This window comes from Perognathus longimembris, chromosome 7 (genome assembly GCF_023159225.1).
Source record: "Perognathus longimembris pacificus isolate PPM17 chromosome 7, ASM2315922v1, whole genome shotgun sequence".
NCBI lineage: Eukaryota > Metazoa > Chordata > Mammalia > Rodentia > Heteromyidae > Perognathus > Perognathus longimembris.
The window spans coordinates 73,699,961-73,723,034 of NC_063167.1; the positions used below are offsets into that span (position 1 = coordinate 73,699,961).

The 23,074-nt window shown below is 42.9% G+C and overlaps 1 protein-coding gene across 2 annotated transcripts in view; it reads left to right on the plus strand.

Annotated features, from left to right (window-relative positions):
• Positions 1-3,868, plus strand: part of Lrrc8c (leucine rich repeat containing 8 VRAC subunit C) — a 77,733-nt gene extending 73,865 nt beyond the window's left edge. For both annotated transcript variants that reach the window (XM_048351935.1, XM_048351936.1), the window contains one exon: positions 1,396-3,868. In XM_048351935.1, coding sequence (XP_048207892.1) covers positions 1,396-3,669 — 2,274 coding nt within the window. In that variant the 3' untranslated portion in view covers positions 3,670-3,868. The remainder of the gene's footprint in view (positions 1-1,395) is intronic.
• Positions 3,869-23,074: the final 19,206 nt, after the last annotated feature.

A 23,074-nucleotide genomic window follows, 5' to 3' on the forward strand; every position in this document is an offset into this window, starting at 1 on the left:
CTCAGTGAGCTGCTGTAGCATGGTAATCAGCAGGTTCACCTCCATCCCTAGGAAAAGTGTCCTTGCCCCCAGAACAAGAAAACCCTGAAGGAGGACCCTGGTGGCAGTAGCTCTGGGTTTCCTCTCCACTACAGATCTGTGCTGGTGGCCTCCTGGGTGTCAGGTGCTCCACTGAGTACTGTGAACTTGAGCCTCTGACTGGTGGGCCATTGGTAGTCCCGTGCCGTGCTGTAGTAATGGCTCAGTTTCTGCCTCCTTCATCAATGCAAAGGGCTTTGCTATGGCCACACCACATGCTTGTGTACAACCACCTAACACTGTGGATGTCCAGCCATTTGACGCAGGTCATTGTTGTGAACTCTTGTTGTTTTTTCTTTGAACTGTGTGTCTTGTTGCAGTTATTCCTCTAACCTGAGCTGCTTCACAGGATTATTTCTCTGATTCACAAGGTATATTCTGTCTCGTCCTACCTTATTTTAAAATGGACTCATTCTGTCTTGCCCAGATTTCAGTCTTAGGAGCATGCTGGACATTCTTCAAGAATAACTATTCTCTTCAACAAGTGAAGGCCTGGGTAGAGGAAAAGAGGTTCCCAATATTTCATGTGTTTAAAAAAAGCATGCAATTTTCTGTGTAATTATTTTGCTACTGAACAATTAATTCTATGAATTCTTTTATCATTCTGAAGGAGTTGTTTTTCTAAACATTTAGGAAAATTGACAGCGTATTAAAACCATTCAGATAGTCCTATGTATCCGATTCAGGATATGGGTAGAAAAGAAAGGGGTTACAATAAACTCAGGAATTCACTTTTCAAGTCAGACAGCAGTGGCTTGCACCTGTACCCAGCTACTCAGGGGGCTGAGATCTGAAAACTGTGGCTCAAAGCCAGCTTGGGCAGGAAAGTCTGTGAGACTCTTAGCTCTAATTAACCACCAGAAAACCACAAGTGGAGCTATGGCCCACTATCTTTCCCTCTCTTTTCTTTCCCTTTCATTTGCTGCCCTATGCTGTCCTATGTGAAATGGGGAGCTGATCTGATAGAGGGTGCAATTCCTGCATCGAGAATAGATTCTCCCAGGCTCCAGTGAGAGAAGAAATGGGGGGAAAAAATCTTAAAAACACAGCAATTTTCTTTATCATGTTATTCTATGTCCTGACAAGTCCACAGTTTTGTGTCATAACTTTTAGCCATTATGATTGAACAAAGTCAGATGCTTTATTTTTCCAATATATGAGCTAAGAATAAAATCTGGACCCTGGAATTGAGCTTTATATTCTGCAGGCAGAGGAAATGGACATTTATTGGATGTTATTGCAGCTTCATTCCCACTAATAACATTATGAAAGCTCTTTGAGTAATGTAATTTGTAAAATATCATTTCTGTGTTTCAGGTCATGCAGGACAAGATAATCTGCCTTCCCAAAAGAGTGCAGCCAGCTCAGAACCACTCCGCTGTTTCCAATGTCTCTCAGACCGTTGCCAGTGCCCCCCCTCTGCCCCCGCCTAAACCTTCCCCTGCCAACCCCACCACTGTGGAAATGAAAGGACTGAAGACAGATTTGGACCTGCAACAGTACAGTTTCATCAACCAGATGTGTTACGAGCGGGCCCTGCACTGGTATGCCAAGTACTTCCCTTACCTCGTGCTCATCCACACCTTGGTCTTCATGCTCTGCAGCAACTTTTGGTTCAAATTCCCTGGCTCAAGCTCCAAAATCGAACACTTCATCTCCATCCTGGGGAAGTGTTTTGATTCTCCCTGGACCACCCGGGCCTTGTCTGAAGTGTCTGGGGAGGATTCAGAAGAAAAAGACAACAGGAAGAACAACCTGAACCGATCTAACACCATCCAGTCGGGTCCCGAAGGCAGCCTTGTCAATTCGCAGTCTCTCAAGTCCATCCCTGAGAAGTTCGTGGTAGACAAGTCCACGGCAGGGGCCCTGGATAAGAAGGAAGGCGAGCAAGCCAAAGCCTTGTTCGAGAAGGTGAAGAAGTTCCGGCTCCACGTGGAAGAAGGTGATATCCTGTATGCCATGTACGTCCGCCAGACCGTGCTCAAGGTTATCAAATTCCTCATCATCATTGCCTATAACAGCGCCCTGGTGTCCAAAGTCCAGTTTACAGTGGATTGTAATGTGGACATTCAAGACATGACTGGCTACAAAAACTTTTCTTGCAATCACACCATGGCACATTTGTTCTCCAAACTCTCCTTCTGCTACCTGTGCTTCGTAAGCATCTATGGCTTGACATGCCTTTACACCCTGTACTGGCTCTTCTACCGCTCCCTTAGGGAATATTCTTTCGAGTATGTCCGGCAGGAGACCGGGATCGATGACATTCCAGACGTGAAAAATGACTTTGCTTTTATGCTTCACATGATAGACCAGTACGACCCTCTGTATTCTAAGAGATTTGCAGTGTTCCTGTCCGAAGTCAGTGAAAACAAACTAAAGCAGCTGAACTTAAATAACGAATGGACACCGGATAAACTGAGGCAGAAGCTGCAGACAAACGCCCACAACCGACTGGAATTGCCTCTCATCATGCTCTCAGGCCTCCCTGACACCGTGTTTGAAATCACAGAGCTGCAGTCTCTGAAGCTCGAGATCATTAAGAACGTCATGATCCCCGCCACCATGGCCCAGCTTGACAATCTCCAGGAGCTCTCCCTGCACCAGTGCTCTGTCAAGATCCACAGCGCGGCCCTCTCCTTCCTCAAGGACAACCTCAAGGTCTTGAGTGTCAAGTTTGATGACATGCGCGAACTGCCCCCGTGGATGTACGGACTGCGCAATCTGGAGGAGCTCTACCTGGTGGGCTCTCTGAGTCATGACATTTCCAAAAACGTCACCCTTGAGTCTCTGCGGGATCTCAAAAGCCTTAAAATTCTCTCCATCAAAAGCAACGTGGCCAAAATCCCTCAGGCGGTGGTGGATGTGTCCAGCCATCTCCAGAAGATGTGCATCCATAATGACGGGACTAAGCTGGTGATGCTCAACAACCTCAAGAAGATGACCAACCTGACAGAGCTGGAGCTGGTCCATTGCGACCTGGAGCGCATCCCGCACGCTGTCTTCAGCCTGCTCAGCCTCCAGGAACTGGACCTGAAAGAAAACAACCTGAAATCCATCGAGGAAATCGTGAGCTTCCAGCACTTGAGAAAACTGACAGTGCTCAAATTGTGGCATAACAGTATCGCCTATATCCCAGAGCATATAAAGAAACTCACCAGCCTGGAACGGCTGTCTTTCAGTCACAATAAAATCGAGGTGCTTCCTTCCCACCTCTTCCTGTGCAACAAAATCCGCTACTTGGATTTATCCTACAACGACATCCGGTTTATTCCCCCTGAGATCGGAGTGCTACAAAGTTTACAGTACTTCTCCATCACTTGTAACAAAGTGGAAAGCCTTCCAGACGAGCTGTACTTCTGCAAGAAACTGAAAACTCTGAAGATTGGGAAAAACAGCCTGTCCATACTCTCACCCAAAATTGGAAATTTATTATTTCTTTCCTATTTAGATGTCAAAGGCAATCATTTGGAAGTTCTCCCCCCTGAACTAGGAGATTGCCGGGCTCTGAAGCGGGCTGGGCTGGTTGTGGAAGACACTTTGTTTGAAACCCTGCCTTCTGATATTCGGGAACAAATGAAAGCAGAATAACTTATTTTTCATCCAAGTTTGACTGATAACCTGCTTCTACCAAATACAGTATAAAGAATTAGGTAGTCTTAATGCCTTTCCTATTTTATTATTTTTCTTTTTTTTTTCTTTTTCACACCAAACAAAATGTACACAAAGATTGAGAGTAAGGAGTCTGTATTTTTTAAATAAAAATTCTATTGTATTTTTTCAATATTAATATTTTAAAGTTTTATTTGTCTTGGAACCTCATGTATAGATTTGTTTTGTACTGATAGAGACAGGTGATTCTGCCTGTGTTGAGAGTTTTGGTTTTTTTTTTTTTTTCAGGTTCATTTTCATGGAAAGGGAGGGAATGACAGATTACTTGCATCTTGGCAAATTTTAAATGGAAGAAGGTATTTTGCCAAGGCCATTTTTACCTTGTTTACACCTAACTGTATAGGGTCCTCATTTTCATTTCCATTGTGCACACCAAGGAGTCTGTACAGGTTTGTTGAATATCAGCCGCCTTCTTCATTGGCCAAGTCTTTTATTCTATGGAAAACTCTTGTCTAGAGTGTAAATTCACCTGAGTCCATTGTTGCCCACTAGCACATCTTTCATTTTCTCCCCGACTCTACTGTGGAACCCCAAGTTGTATTCTTTCACATGCCTGGCAGTTGTCTTTATCTTTCGGCAAGGGTTCTGTAAGTGGATGAAGAGAATAGCCCTCGGTGGTTGGCATGCTTGAACTGACCACCATCCTGAAAATAATACTTTGAAACTATCAACAGAAAAGCCTACTCCTCTCTTCTTTAATCTCCATATCACTATGTATTGGTGGATGGCCTTGGAGAAATTAGATTTGTTTTAATATTCTAGTAGATAATTAAATTCAAAATCATAGAATTAGAAGCCTGGTTTTTTTTGAGTTATCAGTTTTGATATCTTAATATGTGGATATATCAGATGGGAAAAAAGATATCACTACTAAAGTATTCTCCTAAAGATTGAGTGTGTTTTTTAGGCCCTTTCCCTTCCCTGGCCCCCAGTGGCAGTGGTAATCTATTCAAATTCTGCCTGATGCACAAAATAATCCACATATACATATATCTATATTAATCGATTTCTGCAAGCCTGTCCTTGGTCTGAATGCTTGTGCTGTTAAGCACAGAATCCTAAAATACGTATCTCCTCTACAATGGTCCTGTAACTTTTTTAAGGTATTAATAAATGCCTGAGGGCTGGGGATATGGCCTAGTGGCAAGAGTGCTTGCCTCGTATACATGAGGCCCTGGGTTCAATTCCCCAGCACCACATATACAGAAAATGGCCAGAAGTGGCGCTGTGGCTCAAGTGGCAGAGTGCTAGCCTTGAGCAAAAAGAAGCCAGGGACAGTGCTCAGGCCCTGAGTTCAAGGCCCAGAACTGGCCAAAAAAAAACAAAAACAAAAACAAAAATAAATGCCTGAGTGATGTTACTTAGCAATAACTTTTGTCTAATGGTCAACCAAACTTTTGATTACCTTTATACTGTGTTAAAGTGTGGGGACATGAGTTAAAGGTTTCACTGATCTCAGGACATTGAACTTTTTGATGTTGGAGGATTTGCCCAATGCTACTTTTTGCATTGTCTCCCAGAAGGAAACTGTGAGCACTGCTCAGATGTTCCCATAAGACACAGCATGGAGCTTGGACCTATAGATCAATGGTAGACCCCTTGCCTAGCATGCTTAAAGACCAGGGTACAGTCCCCAGTACTGCAAAAAACAAAAGACCATGGGGGAAGGATAAAGGGGAGAGATATATTGCATTTAATAGAGTGCTTTACCTTTTCTGACCTGTTAAATTTCACAAGGATGATTTTTGCTTAACTGATGTATTTAGACCTGGAATCGACATAATATTTTGAAGTAGTAACATAGTTATAGTTCTTATGTGACAAAACATTCAATTCAAAGAGCATTGAGCCAGGCACTGGTGGCTCATACCTTTAAGCCTATCAACTCAGGAGACGGATCTGAGCATCACAATTTGAAGCCAGCCTGGGCAGGAAAAGTCTGTGAGACTTTTATCTCCAATTAACCAGCAAAAAGGTGGAAATAGAGGTATGGCTTACACAACTGAGGGTGAAATACTGGGTGCACTATTTTCCTGGATTAAAATTTATATTTTCTGTGTCACCCTTCAAAAATATGGTTGACAACCATATTTATGTTGAAATCTTTTTATCTGATATTTTGTAAGAATCTCATATGGATTCATGGCTAAAATAAGTCACTCACAATTCAATTTTATCACTTGCTCAACCTTCTGAAATAATTTGATTTGTTTGCCTAATGATTTTTGCCACTGATTCCTAACCTAAGTTGTAAATAACAACCAGAAAATCAGTACCGTTCTACAACTTTATGCTTTAAGAGGGGGAAAAAAAATCATAGGTCTTTCTATTAGATTTTATAAAACTTTAAAGGTCTCAAGCTTAATTTTGAGCCTTAATTTTCTGACTCTGGCCCTTTTTTAATATTGTAAGCTTTTGTTGACATTCTTAAGCAAAAAGCATTCAAATCCTACTCAGCCTTCAAATGGGAAACTCAGGTAAATGAAGTACTGACTTCTCTACAGTCTTTCACTGGTCAACTCAGTGTACAGGTGTATCATATTCTGTATTTTACAAGTGCTCTTGCTAAAAAACAACAACTTCTATAGGATTCATTGAGAAACTGCTGATAAACATCAAGTACCATATGCATTCTTTTTTAAAGTAGTTACACAAAGGGATTTCAGTTCAATGTGTCAGTTTATGAGTACAATGTCACCCCTTCCATCATTCTCCCCCATCTCTCCCATGCCCACCTGTCCCCTCCAGTAGCCTGGTTCCATTGTCATATACGACATGCGTTCTTAACCCTGATGGCTGCTTGAATAACACACAGTTGTGTTCTGATGGTCTGGTTGAAAGGACACATAACTACACCCTCATGAACCCCAACTAAGAAGTTGACATCCCAGAAAAATGATTATACTCTTCTTACTATATGGTGGGTTTGGTTAGATTTTGTTTTTAGCACAGAAATCCTAATATCAAGATTCTGGACACAATGAAGTCAGTTACTTAAAATTGTAGGTTTTTCTTTTTCATCTCATTCCCCACTAATTTAAGGAGTTCTAACAACTCTCATGGTGTCTTGCTCAACAAGCAGTGTTCTGGGGTCTTTTTCTGGGAAGGTTAGGGAAACAGGCCTGCTGTAGTTAATTCATTTCCCTGCCTCTCAACCCCTATTTTAGAAGGGTTTGGGGCAATCTGGAAAGTTCCTTAGGTTACTTTGGACAAAGGAAATCTAAGTGCTTACAATACGCTATTTTATGATTTGGGGTATTAAAAAAGAGAAAACAAAGATCTTTATCTAAATATAAGATCTTTATCTTAATTATCTCTCCAGTGGGCCTTTGCTAATCTTTATTTCTCTACTATAAGGGCAACCACTCAGTTTATTTATTTTACTCTCTGATCCAATTTCATGGCAAATGCCTGATCAATAGGAATGCTGTGTTTACTTAATGGTACACAAACACGATTCATTATTACGAAACTTGTCAGCAGTACTTAGTAATGACGAGGTAAGACAAATGTCTATATGATTTCCATTTGTCCTTAGACAGTCAATTCAGATTGAATTCACATTCTCTTATGAAGCCTGATAGTGACAGTGCTCTACAAACAATTTGCCTTTGGTCTCAGCAATTCAGAATAGGGTTCCATACTAACCTCAAAACCACTTATATAGAAAATGGCCTGAAGTGGTGCTGTAGCTCAAGTGGCAGAGGGCTAGCCCAAAAAGAAGCCAGGGACAGTGCTCTGGCCCTGAGTCCAAGGCCCAGGACTAGCAAAAAAAAAAAAAAAAAAAAAAGAAAACACAAAGGAGCAAAACAGCATAATAATTAGACTGCCCAAAGGCAGAGACTAGGTGAATATTGTCTATTTGGAAACATGATAAAAAGATGTGAATAATTGACCAGATCTGCCATTCTATTCTCACTTAGATCCCACCATGATGCTTCATCAATTTCATGCCAGCCTTCCTAATTAGCATTCACTCTTCCTCCTTCTCAAATCATTCACTGATCAATATGGCGCCATTTGGAGGTCATAGAGATTGGTGTTCACACTCTGTCCCCAAAATATTCTTTCAACCAGCAAACCTTGACATGATTACATAACTTGGAACAACATGATTTCTTGGCCACGTCAAATAGCAGTCACATGTGTTTTCTGTTTGTGTTTTTAGTTTCTGATATAGGTTCTTGCTACATATGCCAGGCTGGCTTTGAACTCTCAATCCTCCTGCCTCAGCCTCCCAAGTGCTGATATTAAAGGCTTGAGTCTGGCCTGCACTGGTTCTAGTGGGTTACATTTACTTCTTTCTTCATTCATTCACCTTGTTGTTCTTTAATGAATATTTTTGTTGGAGTTGAAACTCCAAGCTCTATGTACTCATTGTGTACGTGTGTCCAATGTTGGCAAAGCTTCCAGGGTGGCCAGGGAGGGGCCTGGAAATTGATGTGTCATAGTACGAAGTCATGATGTAATTGTCTTAATGTTATTTAGCTGTGTAGTGCGTAGGAACAGAACGTAACTTAAATAAAGTCACTTTTGTAACTTCACAAGGAGATGTCTCTTGTATTTGGAAGCCATGTTTATCTTTTACATTTCTTAAGCTATTACTAAGGCTCCTTCTGCATGAAACAGGCTGCATACATTCTTTCCCTTTGTTTTGAGCCAGTTTCTGTAATTGTGACTAATTATTTCCTTCCTTGATCCACTCCACAACATCTACCAAAGATGCCCCTGGAGCTTTACTTGGGCAATTAGTGTCTTAATGTGTAATCCAGAGTGCAGTTTTTGGGGCATTTGCCAGATCTGATTGTACAGTGGTCATCCAGCTTTCAGCAAATACTCTTACCCTAATGACAGTGGTTATTTAAAGGACTCAGAATGGTTTTACACAGCTAGGTGGTCTCCCTTAATTAAACACATTCAACTGAGGCTTATGGAAGGTCTCTACAAGAAAAATGTTATGTCTCCCATGAGCACTAGTGGCTCATGCCTGTAAGCCTAGCTACTCAGCAGACTGAGATTTGAGGATTGAGGTCCAAAGCCAGCCTGAGCAGGAAAAGTCTATGAGACTCTCATCTCCAATTAGCTATGAGAAAGCCAGAAGTGGAGGTGTGGCTCAAGTGGTAGAGCACCAGCCTTGAGCAAAACTCAGGGAATGCTCCCAAGCCCTGAGTTCAAGCCTCAGTACTACACACGTGCGTGCACACACACAGGGACACACACAAATTTACATGTCCCTTATACAGAAGAATATTGCAACCATTACTATTCAAAAATAAAATTACCACTATACTTTTTACATATATTTGTTTTACTTATAGTCCATTCTGGAGAAGGATGGTAGATGTGGGGGGAGGGGCCCTGTGAATATTTGTTTCCGGAACTTGAGATTGTGTGAGAGCTCTGAAGAACTCTTAGAGACAAGAGCTGAGAAACTATCTTGGGCTGGGGATATGGCCTAGTGGCAAGAGTGCCTGCCTCATATACATGAGGCCCTGGGTTCGATTCCCCAGCACCACATATACAGAAAATGGCCAGAAGTGGCGCTGTGGCTCAAGTGGCAGAGTGCTAGCCTTGAGCAAAAAGAAGCCAGGGACAGTGCTCAGGCCCTGAGTCCAAGCCCCAGGACTGGCCAAACACACACACACACACACACACACACACACACACACACACACACAAAACAACTATCTTGTTATTTTGGTGTATATTGGAAAATTGTGCAAATAAGGCAAAGATTCTTCCACTGCCATCTATCCTCCACTGTTTTGTCTTTCCTTCTCTTTATTTACATGGACTATTGAGATAAACTATGAAACTAAGTCAGTGGTTTCAGTTATTTGCTATTGTTGGCTAGCAAGACAGAAGAAAGCAAGTTACTTGAGAAGAACAGTGAGTGCTTAAGGTGGTAGTCACCAAAGTGAATTTGTGTAAGAGTTTGCTGTTACCACTTGTATATGATTTTTCTCTCTCTTTCCAGACTTGGGGCTCAATGATCACAGAAAGCAAGATTCATTGATCTGCATTTCCTCACAGTGCTTACCATTGTGACTTGTACCTGGTAGACTGGGTAGATGATAGATAGATAGATATTAGATGATAGATGGATAAATAGGATAGAGGGATGGATGGATAGATACATGGATGGATAGATAGACAGATAGATATTGACTCCTGCTGAGTCAATCAAGAAACCTAGCTGAACTTTCTGAAGGCCTTGGAACACAACACTGCTCCCACCCACTCCTAAGTATGAATGTCTTGGGACTGTCATAGTAACCAGTTGGGTGTGCTGCCTCACAGATCTAACTCAAGCCATATGCATCTACTTCTATGTACAAATTTTCCCTTTTTGACAAGGACATGGTGATGTTCGATTAGGATGACCTTAAGACTTCATCAACTGAAAGACCTGTGAAGACCCTATTTCCCATCACATCCATTGGTACTTAGGGGTTAGGATTTCAACATCTTATGGGGTGTGCAGAATTGAACCTGTAACACTAGGCAAGATACTTCTCTTCCCTGCTAATCTGTAAAATTCTAAGTTGGTTAGAGACAAGTTTTAGCATCCTTGAAGTCTGTAGTCCATAGGTTTTCAAACAGTTTCCCAAGAGGTTCTAACTCTCTGAGTATGTTGGGTGCCTTGAAGGTGGGGAGCAGAATCACCTGGGACATCTTTATCCCTACCTCCAGCATCTCATCTGGTTTGGGGATGAAACCTCTGTCAGACCAGACCTCTTCTTGCAGCCTGGGCTTCCAGCAAACATGGGAGCTTCAGGCTAAGCACCATCTTACATAACAGCTAGGGCTCCAGGGCAGTATCCCAACAGCCAGAAAGGATGCTGAATTGGCTTTTATGGCCTGGTTCAGAGATACATGTATTACTTTTGTCATACTCGATTGGTTAAGGCTATCATACACCTTTCTATGGGAAAAACAATGAGAATGGTAAGAATGTATGGAACAGAGCAGGGCACTGGTGGCTCATGCCTATAATCCTAGATATTCAAGAGGCTGAGATCTGAGGATTGCAGTTTGAAGCCAGACCCAACAGGAAAGTCTGTGAGACTCTTTAACCACCAGAAAACAGGAAGTTGCACTGTGGCTCAAAGTGGTAGAGTGCTAGCCTTGAGCTGAAGAGCACAGGGACAGTGCCCTGTGTTCAAATCCCACAAATGCAAAAAAAATTTTTTATGGAACAGGAAATATTATTGTGGTCATGTGTAGAAAAACACATTCTGTCCTATGATCTCACCAACTAATCTCTCCAGCCATTGAGTCATAGCTCAAACCATGTTATTGGCACACTAGGGCCCCTGCCTTAATGCTTATTATCACTCATAAATAAGAAATATGGACTTCATGGGGACCTGACAACACTCAGGAACTATATAATGTCTTTCAGCACCCTCTGTGATTCTTGTAGAAAACTAGAATATTGAAAACAATAGTATTTTCTTTATCCTTTTGCTTTGGGCAAGCTGGGAGATTCTAGCAAAGACTACATTATCAAATAACTGGGAGAAAGCTATGATGATGTGACTACATTTTTGTCTTTTGCATGTGTGCCAGTCCTAGGGCTTGAACTCAGGGCCTGGGCACTGTCTCTGAGCTTCTTATTCCTCAAGGCTAGCACTCAACCACTTTGAGTCACAGTTCCACTTCCAGTTTTTTCTGGTGGTTAACTGGAGATAAGAGTCTCACAGATGTTTCTGCCCAGGTTGGCTTCAAACCATAATCCTCAGATCTCAGCCTCCTGAGTAGCTAGGATTACAGGCATGAACCACGAGCACCCATCTGTGGTTGCATTTTTAATATATATTTTTATTGTTATTATAAAAGTGATGTACAGCAGGGTTAAGTCCCAGAAGTCAGGTAATGAGTACATTTCTTTTTGGACAATGTCATCCCTTCCCTCACTTTCTCCCTGTGATTGCATTTTTATAAAATCTTCTGGGCTGTTTTCAGCTAGCACTCAGAGATTTCACTTATCAAGTCAAAACCTTGCCACATGGCTCACAGATGTGTGTGCCCACACAGGTACACACCCATTGTGACTTACACAAAGTACCTAGAGGAAATGGCTCATCAGTCTTTGTGGGAAAGGTGGAGACAACCAGGGGAGTTCAAGCAGAGCCCTGAGCTTCCGTTCTTATTGCAGCTCTGTTGCAGGGCCCTCGCTTCCTGCCCCTTGCCCAGCCTGACTCCAGTGAAGATCAGGGCAGGCAGTTGGATGAGATGTGTCTGGCTGGTGACCCCTGGCTTTGCAGCAATTACTCCATTGGGTCACATCCTTTCAACTCAGAAGGAACAGTTAGGACTTGTAAAAATGTTTTCTAGGAAACAATTACTCATGAGCCAAGGGACCAGAAAAGTTCCAGAGACATTCTCCAGTAGGCAGACACGTTAATGACTGGTAGCCAGACAGCCTGCCCAGTTATGGTGAGGTAAATTATGATTATATAATGTTGCCTTGAAGACCTGCCATCTCCTTTCAGCCTACTCAGTCTTCAAACCACTTCAATGAAGGCTTCCTTCTCGCATGTTCATACTTGTAAAAGTACACCACCACCTTTAGCTCATGCTGCTCAGTAGCACCTCATAGAAGGTTGTGTGGCAGACATCAGCTGAAGTCTGAGTGTTCCTTAAGATTAAGAGGAAATTCAACATATCAGTTTATGAATACAGTGCATATTAATGACGCCCCTTTTGATTGTTCTCCCCTCATTCCTCCCAGCCCCACCCATCTCCCCAAATTATTTGGTTCAATTTTTCACTAAACTGAATGCCTGTTGAATTAGAAAAAATTTTTTTAAAGGTTAGAAACATCTTGCCCCCAAATAAATAAGCAAACAAACTATGAGATAAACCTTTCTCCTTTGAATTTGATTTTTCTTGGGTATTCTGTCACAGCGATTCAAATCTGATTTAGATGGGTTATACTCCTAAATGGACACATTGCACTGAAGTCTTTTTGTACCATTATTTAAAGATAATTTTTAAAGTCAATCAATACAAAGATTATGAGAAAATACAAAGATTATGAGAAAATGCCCTTTGACCCCACAGAGGTTCTCCCAGTCCCTGGTGTGTTCCTATTTTTTTAAGCCACTGACTCTGCTTCTGTTTTCTCCAGCCCTTTTCCCACCCCTGCCCTTGACTGAACCTGTGCATTCATTGTTGAGGTGCCACTCATGTTGGGAGCTCAGGCTGCCCTGCCTACAGCCAGGTATGCTGACAGCTGGAGGAAGTTGTGGCTGACTGAGCCAAATGTCCCCATCTGACCTCTTGCTCTTTTTCTGTCCCTAGAGGAAGGAAAGGTGGCGCTTTCCTGCCCACAAAACATCATTTCCTTTTCCTGCTCCTCACAAGACTGCATTCCTGCCCTACCCTGCTGAGGAACTTGGTCTGTCTTTAGCTTTCTTCTGCTTAGTGCTCTGCAGGGAGGGAATATCTCCAGATTGTGCTATACTGGAGATAGCATTTCTTAGAGTACTTTGTAGCATCTGAGGTGACCTCAGTAAGCCTGCCTCCATGAGGACACGGCGCCTCTGGTGCCAGCACACCCTGGGAGTCCCTGACTCTTGCCATCACTTCCCCATACCAAGGAAGTGCTGAGTGTTGGGGAGTGAGGTCACCAGCTGCCCTGGGATCTTGCTGACACAGCTTGGAAGTGAGCTTGGACTGAAAAGAGACAGGAAACCTAAGGGAGTGGGCAAATAATTCTCCCTCTTTCCCACCTAGGGCTCATTCCCAAATGCTATGTTCTGTCCAGAAATGTCCCAGGGCACCAAGCCCTGGATCGTGTTTATTCATGTAGCTGTGATCCACATGGTAAGGAAAACTCGCCTCCTCCTTCTAAGCCTGCACATTCCTTTGCTCTCATTTTTTTTCAAATCTGCCATTGACTTGCCCCTAAAAAAGCATTTGAGTTTGCTCACAGGCTGCTTCCGGGGACTCTGTTTCGGTGGACTCCATTAACCAGGCCAGCTGGCCTCACAATGATACTCTGAACCCATTTGTTTGGCCAGCTGCTTCCTTAGTTGGCTTGGGCAGGTTTGTAATCACTCCTAATTCCCCAAAGTAGGCCATTCCTGGTCTCTAACTTGGGGGGGAAAGTAAAACTGATTCAGATCTAGGTATCTCAGGAAAACATTTAGAAAGAAGGAAAGCCATTGGGATCAGTGGTAGAGCACTTGCCTAGCATGTAGAATGTCCGGGATCAGTGGTAGAGCACTTGCCTAGCATGTAGAATGTCCTTGGAAAAGAGCAATCAAATAAGGGACTAGGAGATAAGGTCCAGGAATTAAAATCTAATTATCAAAACAGAACACTACACCTGTTTACATGAAGTCCTGTGTTCAATTCCTCAGCACCACATATACAGAAAAAGTCAGAAGTGGCGCTGTGGCTCAAGTGGTAGAGTGCTAGCCTTGAGCAAAAAGAAGCCAGGGGGGCTGGGGATATGGCCTAGTGGCAAGAGTGCTTGCCTCGTATACATGAGGCCCTGGGTTCAATTCCCCAACACCACATATACAGAAAATGGCCAGAAGTGGCGCTGTGGCTCAAGTGGTAGAGTGCTAGCCTTGAGCAAAAAGAAGCCAGGGACAGTGCTCAGGCTCTGAGTCCAAGGCCCAGGACTGGCCAAAAAAAAAAAAAAAAAAAAAAAGAAGCCAGGGACAGTGCTCAGGCTCTGGCATAAAACAAAACAGAGCACTAGAAACTCACACCTCTAATCCTAGCTGCTCAGGAGGCTGCGATCTGAGGATCACGGTTCAGAGTCAGCAGAAAAGTCCGTGAGACTCATTCCAATGAACCACCAGGAAACCAGAAGTGGTGCTGTAGCTCCAAGTGGCAGAGCACTAGCCTTGAGCAGAAGAGCTCAGGACAGCGCCCAAGCCCTAAGCCCCAGGACTGGCATAAAAAAATTAATAGTCACCATGTTGAGCATCTATTACAAGCTTCTATTTGGCAGAATTGTTGCAAAAGATTGAAAATATCTCAGTTATAACATTGTCAGTAGCATCCCATTTTGGGGAATTTATTATTGAAGAGTAATTAGAGATTTCCTGCAAATATTTCTACCCAAAGCTGTTTGGGTCTGTTTAGATCAGTGGGGGGGGGGGGGAATGAGAACTTAATTAAAGCTCCCAAGAAAAGATTTCTTAGTAAATTATAATGTACGTGCATAATGAAACACTACTATACATACACTTATACTATCACAATGCATATGAAAACTGTGTGGTCGAAATAGACACATGGTATATATTTTTTTAACTTTTTTCTTCTTTATTGTCAAAGTGAAGTACAGAGGGGTTACAGTTTCATATGTAACACAGTGAGTGCCATGGTATATACTTTTAACTGAGAAAGATTAAGTCTCCATTAGATTGTAGGATTTTTTTTTAATGTATGAACAGCTAGCCATTGGTGTTTCTTATCTCTAATCCTAGCTACTTGGGAGACAGAATTTGAGGAAATTAGAGTTCCAGGCCATATTGGACAAAAAAGTTTGTGAGACACCATCTCAACAGAAAATTCTGGGAGAAACGGGACACTAGCGGCTCACGCCTGTAATCTTAGCTACTCAGGTGGCTGAGATCTGAGGATCGTAGTTTAAACACAGCCAGAGCAGGAAAGTCTGAGAGACTCATCTCCAATTAATCACCAGAAAACTGGAATTGGTGCTGTGGCTCAAAGTAGTAGAGCATAGTCTTGAGCAAAAAATCTCAGAGATAGTCACCAGGTCCTGAGTCTCAGTGTAAGCCCCACAACAGAGAGAGAGAAAGAGAATGAGAGAGAGAGAGAGAGAGAGAGAGAGAGAGAGAGAGAGAGAGAGAGAGAGAGAGAGAATATGCACGGAGAGGCGGCATATAGCTGTCACCCCAGTCACAGCAGGAAGTGTAAATAGGAAGTGGTTCAGGCTGTCCAGAACAAAAGGCAAGAGCCTATCTCAAAAAATAACCAGACTAAAAGGTACTGGAGATTCCATTCAAGCAGAATATACACCTAGCAAATGCAAGGCCATGAATTCAAACCCCAATATCACCCACCCAAGAATACACACACACACACACACACACACACACACACACACACACACACACACACACACACACCATCTTACATTTGGGCTATTCACCAAAAGCTTAATGATGTTAATTGTCATCTAGTAATGTGATTATGAATGATACTTGTTTTCTGTTTAACATTTCTCTGTATTTCCTATGTTTCTACAGTGAAAAATCTGTGGCATTTAAAATAGAAAAGAATTTTTAAATTAAAGTTGTTAATTATGCTGGTGGTGTTAAATGGCAACCTAGATTGCCACCCCCCACCCCCCACCCCCTGCTGTATCAGTACAGTAATTAGTGTAGAGACAGGCCTCGCTAATCCAGACTTGTGGACTCTAGAGCTCTTGTTGTGGCTAAGTGGATTTTGGAGTCCTTTCCAGAAATGTCCCTGCTATCAGAAACAGCAGAAGTGTTTCTGTTAATAAGATCAAATGTTTGCAGCTAGAGATAATTATGCATGCTAAAATGATTTTGCCACCAGAGATGTGGAAGGTTTGAAGGCACAGAGGGACTCTTCTCCTTGTTGTGTTCTTGTTGATATCTTAACCCAGAAAAGTTAAGGCCAAAGGGGAGTGGTAAGGAAGCCATACCCAGAGGCTATCAGAAATTTAGGCTACTCTGAAATTCTTCTCTTTAATTTTTTTAAGAAGAAATATGAAAAAATATCAAGAAAGCAACTCTAAACAGATTGGCTCATCACCAACTTGCAAGGCAATTCGAAATCTTTACTAATTCAAATTAAGGCTCTAGACTTTCTATACCAGTATTTTTCCTTCTTGGCAATAAAAGTAATTTCTCATGGTAAAGTTGAGGTTCTAGGAGAGTTTTCAGAATCAACAGAAATGATTAGGTTACATTTTATTTTATTTAACACACATACTAGTTTCCATAGCAACAGGCTCTGAGAAATTCAACCTTGAGTGATTTCCATTGTGCCAACATTACAGTGCAGTACACAAACTACAACACCTACAGTATCATTCCATATAATCTTATGAGGTCACCTTCTATATGTTTCCAGAACAGGACTGTGACTTAACGTACATTAGCATTTCATCCTATGAAAACATCCAAACTTCTGGGACCATTGTCTCTTTTCCTGACCACCTGGGCATCTTCCGCATCTGTCAGGGACCCCGCCTGCTTCCTCCACCACTCAGCCTGGATGTACTACGAAGGTTCTCCCCTCTGAACATTCCTAACTTTGGTGCTCCCTCCATCCTTTATGAACTTAGCTCCTTCTGGAGAGAGCTCATGTTCACCATAGCCCAGGAAGAGGGGTAGACCGAACCTTCTACTACAATCTTCAGAGAAAGCCATTGGAAACCATGTTCCTCTGAAGCATACATCATGACGAGTCAGCTGAGTGGCCAGGTGGACTCTTCCTCATGGACCTGAGTAAAACTATTTTGGAGCCTGCTGTGAACTGCGTGATAGCAGACACAATTCTTGGCATCTGTGAGCCTGTTTCCTCATCTATGAAGCAACAGATAATATACTTTTCATAGGATTACAAAGGAACAAGAAATCACATGCTTATTGGGCTCCTGGCTGGTCATAGGTGAGATTTCTGACCCCTTTATTCTCATTCCCTACCCCTTTTCCTAACTTCTCTGTGTTATAAATGGACACCTTGGTGAATTTGAGTGTACAATGAGTTTCATAAGAACCAGATGTAGTCTAGATCTCCAAAGCACATACTTGATGTGCAATAAAATGTTTGCTGAATGAATGAATGAGTCACATGATCACTTCCATCTGCATGTTTCTTCAACACTGATTGATCACTCATGGCACTGACATCCCCAAATAGCGCCTCTGTTGCTCTCCGCAGAGACCTGATCAGTGGCTGCTCTTCGAGGATGGCTTGACCTCAGGCTCTTTGCCTTAGGTAAGGAGTCCTCAGCCAGCATGTGGCCTTGGCATCCTGCTTCCACACAGCCCTGTTCTGGAAGGAAGCAGCCATGGTGGCAGGAAGTGTCTCAGCCCAGTCACTACCAGAGCACCTCAGACAGGTAAGGGCAGGAAGTGGGTCTACAGACACCAGCTGTGCTGTGCTCCAGCCTGTTAGTCCATTCTGCAGGTGAGCTACCCTGGCACCTCAAGGCCAGGGTAAATGTAACATCAGTAAATGTAACAGGCACAGAGAGCCTGGAGTTCAGGATGCTTGAGAGACCTGTCAAAATGTTTTTCTCCCCCCATACTGGGAGATCAAATAAATGTTTCACTTTTAATATCTTTCCAAAAACAAAAAACAAGAAAAAGCTGGGAGCTGGTGGCTCATACCTGTAATTCTAGCTACTTAGGAGGCTGAGATCTGAAGATAGTGGTTCAAAGTCAGCTCAGGCAGGAAAGTCTGTGAGACATTTACCTCCAATTAACCAGTAAAAAGCTCGAAGTGGAGCTGTGGCTCAAGTGATAGAGCACCAGACTTGAGTGAAAAAGCAAAGGGACAATGCTAGGCCCTGAGTTTAAGCCTCAGTATTGGCACAAAAAGGAGGAGGAAGAGGAGGAGGGGAGGAGGGAATGGAGGAGGAGGAAGAGAAAGAGGAGGAAAATAAGAAGAGTTTATATAATAATGAATGCAGCCTGGATTATATTTAACCTTATGAAAACAATGTCAAATATCATTTTCAAATTTGTATTACTATAAATTATCTGTACAAGGAGGAGTCATTGTGATATTTCCATGTATGCATGCATACAACATACTCTGATCAAATTCATTCCCTCTATCATTTTCCATCACTCTCTCCCCCCTCCAAGAAAAAACAATCCCAACATTGTTTTATTTTCATATGAGGTATTTTGACCACATTCACCCCCTGGCTACCCTCCTACTTCTCACTGGTGCCCACCCATCCCCTCACAGAATCTGTTTTGTATTCTGGTCATTTATTTTTGTGAGTCATTGTACAAAATGGTCACACTGTGGTGGTTCACATATACATATATTGTATTTTAGTTAAACTAACCCCTCCTTTGCTCTCTTTCCCAGGGTTCCTAACCATTATCCAACACCTTGCAGTGGCTTTCCTTATCATCTTCATACATAGATCTAGTGATGAAAATAGCTTTCTTTCTTTTTTTAAACAGTGGAAAGGCTCATCAAATCCAAAGCCATCCATATTCATGAAAGTCATGGCTGAGCACAATAGCAGAATTATCCAAGCCTTGAGCTAGCCAGAAGGGGCCTCTCCTTCTAGCCCTTCGCAGAGAAAAGCAAGCTCTGCTGGGACCAGATAGCCCTCCTAGCAAGGCAGCTCTCTTCCATGCCAATATAACTGCTAAAACAAGGCCTGTGGGGACCGACGTACCAGCCCAAGTTAAAGGAAATTCAGAGGATCTCTTCCTCCTCCTTGATAGCACAAACCCAGATCTGACCTTGTCCCTTGTCAACCAGTAAAGCAAGTTCATCCATGAGCTCACCTCCTTTTCCCTCAAAAAGCCAGCTCACCCATGGTCTCCCCCTGAGATCAGACTTATTGCCCCCTTGCCCCTCTTGCTTCTGCACCCCACTTTGTCCCTTCTCATGTCTACACCTCCCCCACCTCTCAATCCCTCTCACCCCTGGCAGATGACATATCTCCTACTTCACTGCTTCTCAGAAGTGGGCTCCGCCTAAAAGTGTGGGTGTCTGGCCGGGTCCTACTTCCTCTGTCTGAAAAGCAGCCAGAGGGTGCCACTGATGGTTGACTTCAGCTATGACTCAGGGCTGTGGCAAATAGGAATTTATTTATTTAAAGCTTAACATTAACTTGGGAGTTTTCAGGCAAGTCTGGAGGGTTAGAGGAAGGGAACGGAGCTGAGCCAACTGAGGATGAGAAACTAAAAGGCAAATGGTGAAATCCCAAACTGAGAAATTCCTAGAGAAGAATTTGCAAACTGGCAGTTGATAGAGTTGACAGTGCCAGGCAGGGCTGCCCTGAAAGGACTATGTGGCCTGCCATCTGTCCCTTCCTTCCTTCCTTCCTTCCTTCCTTCCTTCCTTCCTTCCTTCCTTCCTTCCTTCCTTCCTTTCTTGTCAGTTGTGGGGCTTGAACTCAGGACCTGGGCACTGCCCCTGAGCTCTTTTGATCAAGGCTAGCACTCTACCACTGTGAGCCACAGCTCTACTTCCACTTCTCTAGTAGTTAATTGGAGATGAGAATCTCATGGACTTTCCTATCCAGGGGCTGGCTTTGAACTGTGATCCTCACATCTCAGCCTTCTGAGTAGCTAAGATTATAGATCTGAGCCATCAGCGCCTACCTGGATCCCTTTTGGCTGACATTTTGTGGGGCTATGCGAGGTTAGCACTCTTCCCCAAAGGAAAGATAAAAGTACAACTTGGCAGCTGAGCTGTGGTGGCTCACACCTGCAATCTTAACTACTACAGAGGCTGAGACCTGAAAATTGTGGTTCAAAGCCAGCCTAGGCAGGAAAATCTGTGAGATTCTTATCTCCACTGAACCACCAGAAATCCAGTCTGTGACTCAGTGGGAGAGAACTAGCCTTGGGCAAAAAATCTCAGGAACAGTCACTTCCAGGTTTCTGGCCTTGCTGGAATGAAAAGCTATTCAGATGGAAAGTCTCTTCATGGCTAGCATTTTAGCCCCAGCTCTAGCCCCACATCCGATTCCCAATATCCATGAGGAAATACTTCAGATCCACACCCTCCCTCTTTTGTGTGGCATTGCACTAGCCCTTGTCTGTCTTGTCAAAAATGAGCAAAGGGGGCTGGGGATATGGCCTAGTGGCAAGAGTGCCTGCCTCATATACATGAGGCCCTGGGTTCGATTCCCCAGCACCACATATACAGAAAATGGCCAGAAGTGGCGCTGTGGCTCAAGTGGCAGAGTGCTAGCCTTGAGCAAAAAAGAAGCCAGGGACAGTGCTCAGGCCCTGAGTTCACGGCCTAGGACTGGCAAAAAAAAAAAAAAAATGAGCAAAGGGTATAAACCACTGGAGGATAGACTGACCCAGAAAAGATGTCTTTACCAAATTCCAGAATGTCATGGTGAACTCTTTGAGAAACAGTGTATTAGCTCATCCAAAGTCAGCCTCCGTGGAAAAACCATAGCCCTTGATTCATTCACTGACCTTTGAAATCCAGGAGGAACAGAGGGGGAAAGGAGTAAGGAAATTGATTCTTTTTGTTTATTTATTTTAATAGGTATCTTGTTTGTACACCAAACTCACAAATCTTGGAATATAATCAAGGATGATTTTTCAAGGGGAGAAGCCAAAGTCTGGTAAAATAAAAGCACATTTGGATATTGAGAAATGTAGGCTCTAAAACAACCCGCAGCCTTCCTGGTATTACTGCTGCTGTCATTGCAAAATCCTGCCTCCTTCAAAGCATCATCTTTTGCCCTTGCCAGAAAAAGCCAGCTTTTAAAAGAAACAAAATCAAAGGTCACTTACTTCCACATTAAAAAAAATACTTTGTCAGCTGCCAAAATTAATTTTCTAATGTGCTCTCACCCAATAATTTAGGCCCGGTATGCTGGGCAGAATCCAGCTTGAGGAATTCTGTCCTCACAACCAACATTTCCCAACGAGCATGAGCAGAACATGACATAATTCTTCACTTCTTTGGCCCTCTTATTAATCAAACTAATGCACTTTTCATCCCCAAAGCATGATAGGGATATCGAGATGGCATTTAAAAACAAAAAGGATTATGCCAGAGAATTTAGCGATGAGAGATTTTATTGTATGAATTTGGCTATAGGGGTTGTTAGTGGCCATCAACTACAACCTCCCACCTGACCTCGAATTCTTTCATGCACCCCTAACATGGAGGTCTCCAATGTCCTATGCACACATCCTATACCAGATGGCCATGTTAGATCGTGCCACATGAGTGACTAACTGTTCTCCTGGCTAATGAAGGGCATTGTTACTCCTGTCACCTAAAGTGGATGCACAGAGAAAAGCCATGTCTTAAAAGGAAACTAAGTTAATTCCTGGGAACAGAATCACAAATAAGCTTGTGGATCTCACAAGCAAGACGGGCCAGGCACTGGTGGCTCACACCTGTAATTCTAGCTACTCAGACTGAGATCTAAGGATCCAGGTTCAAAGCCAGCTTAGGCAGAGCAATCTGTGAGACTCTTATCTCCACTAACCAACAAAATACAGAAGTGCAGGTGTAGCTCAAATAGCTGAGCACCCATCTTGAGCAAAACAGTGAAAGGATAGCACCCGGGCCCTGAATTCAAGCCCCAGTAGACTCTCTCTCTCTCTCTCTCTCTCTCTCTCTCTCTCTCTCTCTCACACACACACACACACACACACACACACACACACACACACACACACAGCAAGATTGAAGGGGAAAACCAAAACTAAAAAACTTTCAGTTTTTGCAAAACTGAAAAAAGACATGCAGGATGCTGCTGAGTGAAAAATACAGAGTGGGAGGATTGGAGTTGAGCAAAACTGGGGAATTCTTAAGGGGATGTGCAAATTCTCATAATAGATTTTTAGTAGGATTCTCACAGACACGTGATGAGAGAGAGAGAGAGTGTGTGTGTGTGCGTGTGTGTGTGTGTGTGTGGTACTTTTGGAGACACTGGTCAATAACTTACATCCTGCGTTTGCTGGGTAGTCAGCCTCCCCCAGGAGCCCATTCCTTCTTCAAGTGCCGCTTGGATTCAGAGCTTCTCAGCACCTCTTCCTTCTGACCATGTGCCTGTTCTAACATGACCCACAGAGCAAATTTAGTTTCTTTTCTTCAAGACAATGCTTGGCATAATTAGACACGATTTCAAAGTCCCCTTTCAATATTTCTTGCTCCAAGCTTTACACATCCTCAGATTCTTAGAACTGGCATAATTTCATCATGTCAAATTTCAAATTAAAGAAAAAGACTTCAAAAAGTCAAGTCCAGATCTCTCTTTGTACCCACTTAGAGAGACGAGGATTAGAAAGATGAAAGACAGCTTCCCACTTGATTGAAGTGTTTTGGAATTTTAATTTTCCTGTCAAACATATTAATCAACCATTTATGTTTTAAGACATACAGACAGACAGATAAATAGATAGATGATAGACAGATGGATGATAGAATGAATAGCCACGTCTAGCAAGGCAATTCTTACCAAATATGCCTTAGGTTGCTTTTCTTTTTTCCAGACTGGTCCACTTAAGTTGAGCCATGTGACCTCCTGAGGCAACAGACAGTGAGTAAGGCTGTTGTTACCTCCGAGCAAAAGCATTTAAAAGGCAATGTAAGCCAGGCGCTGGTGGTGCACACCTGT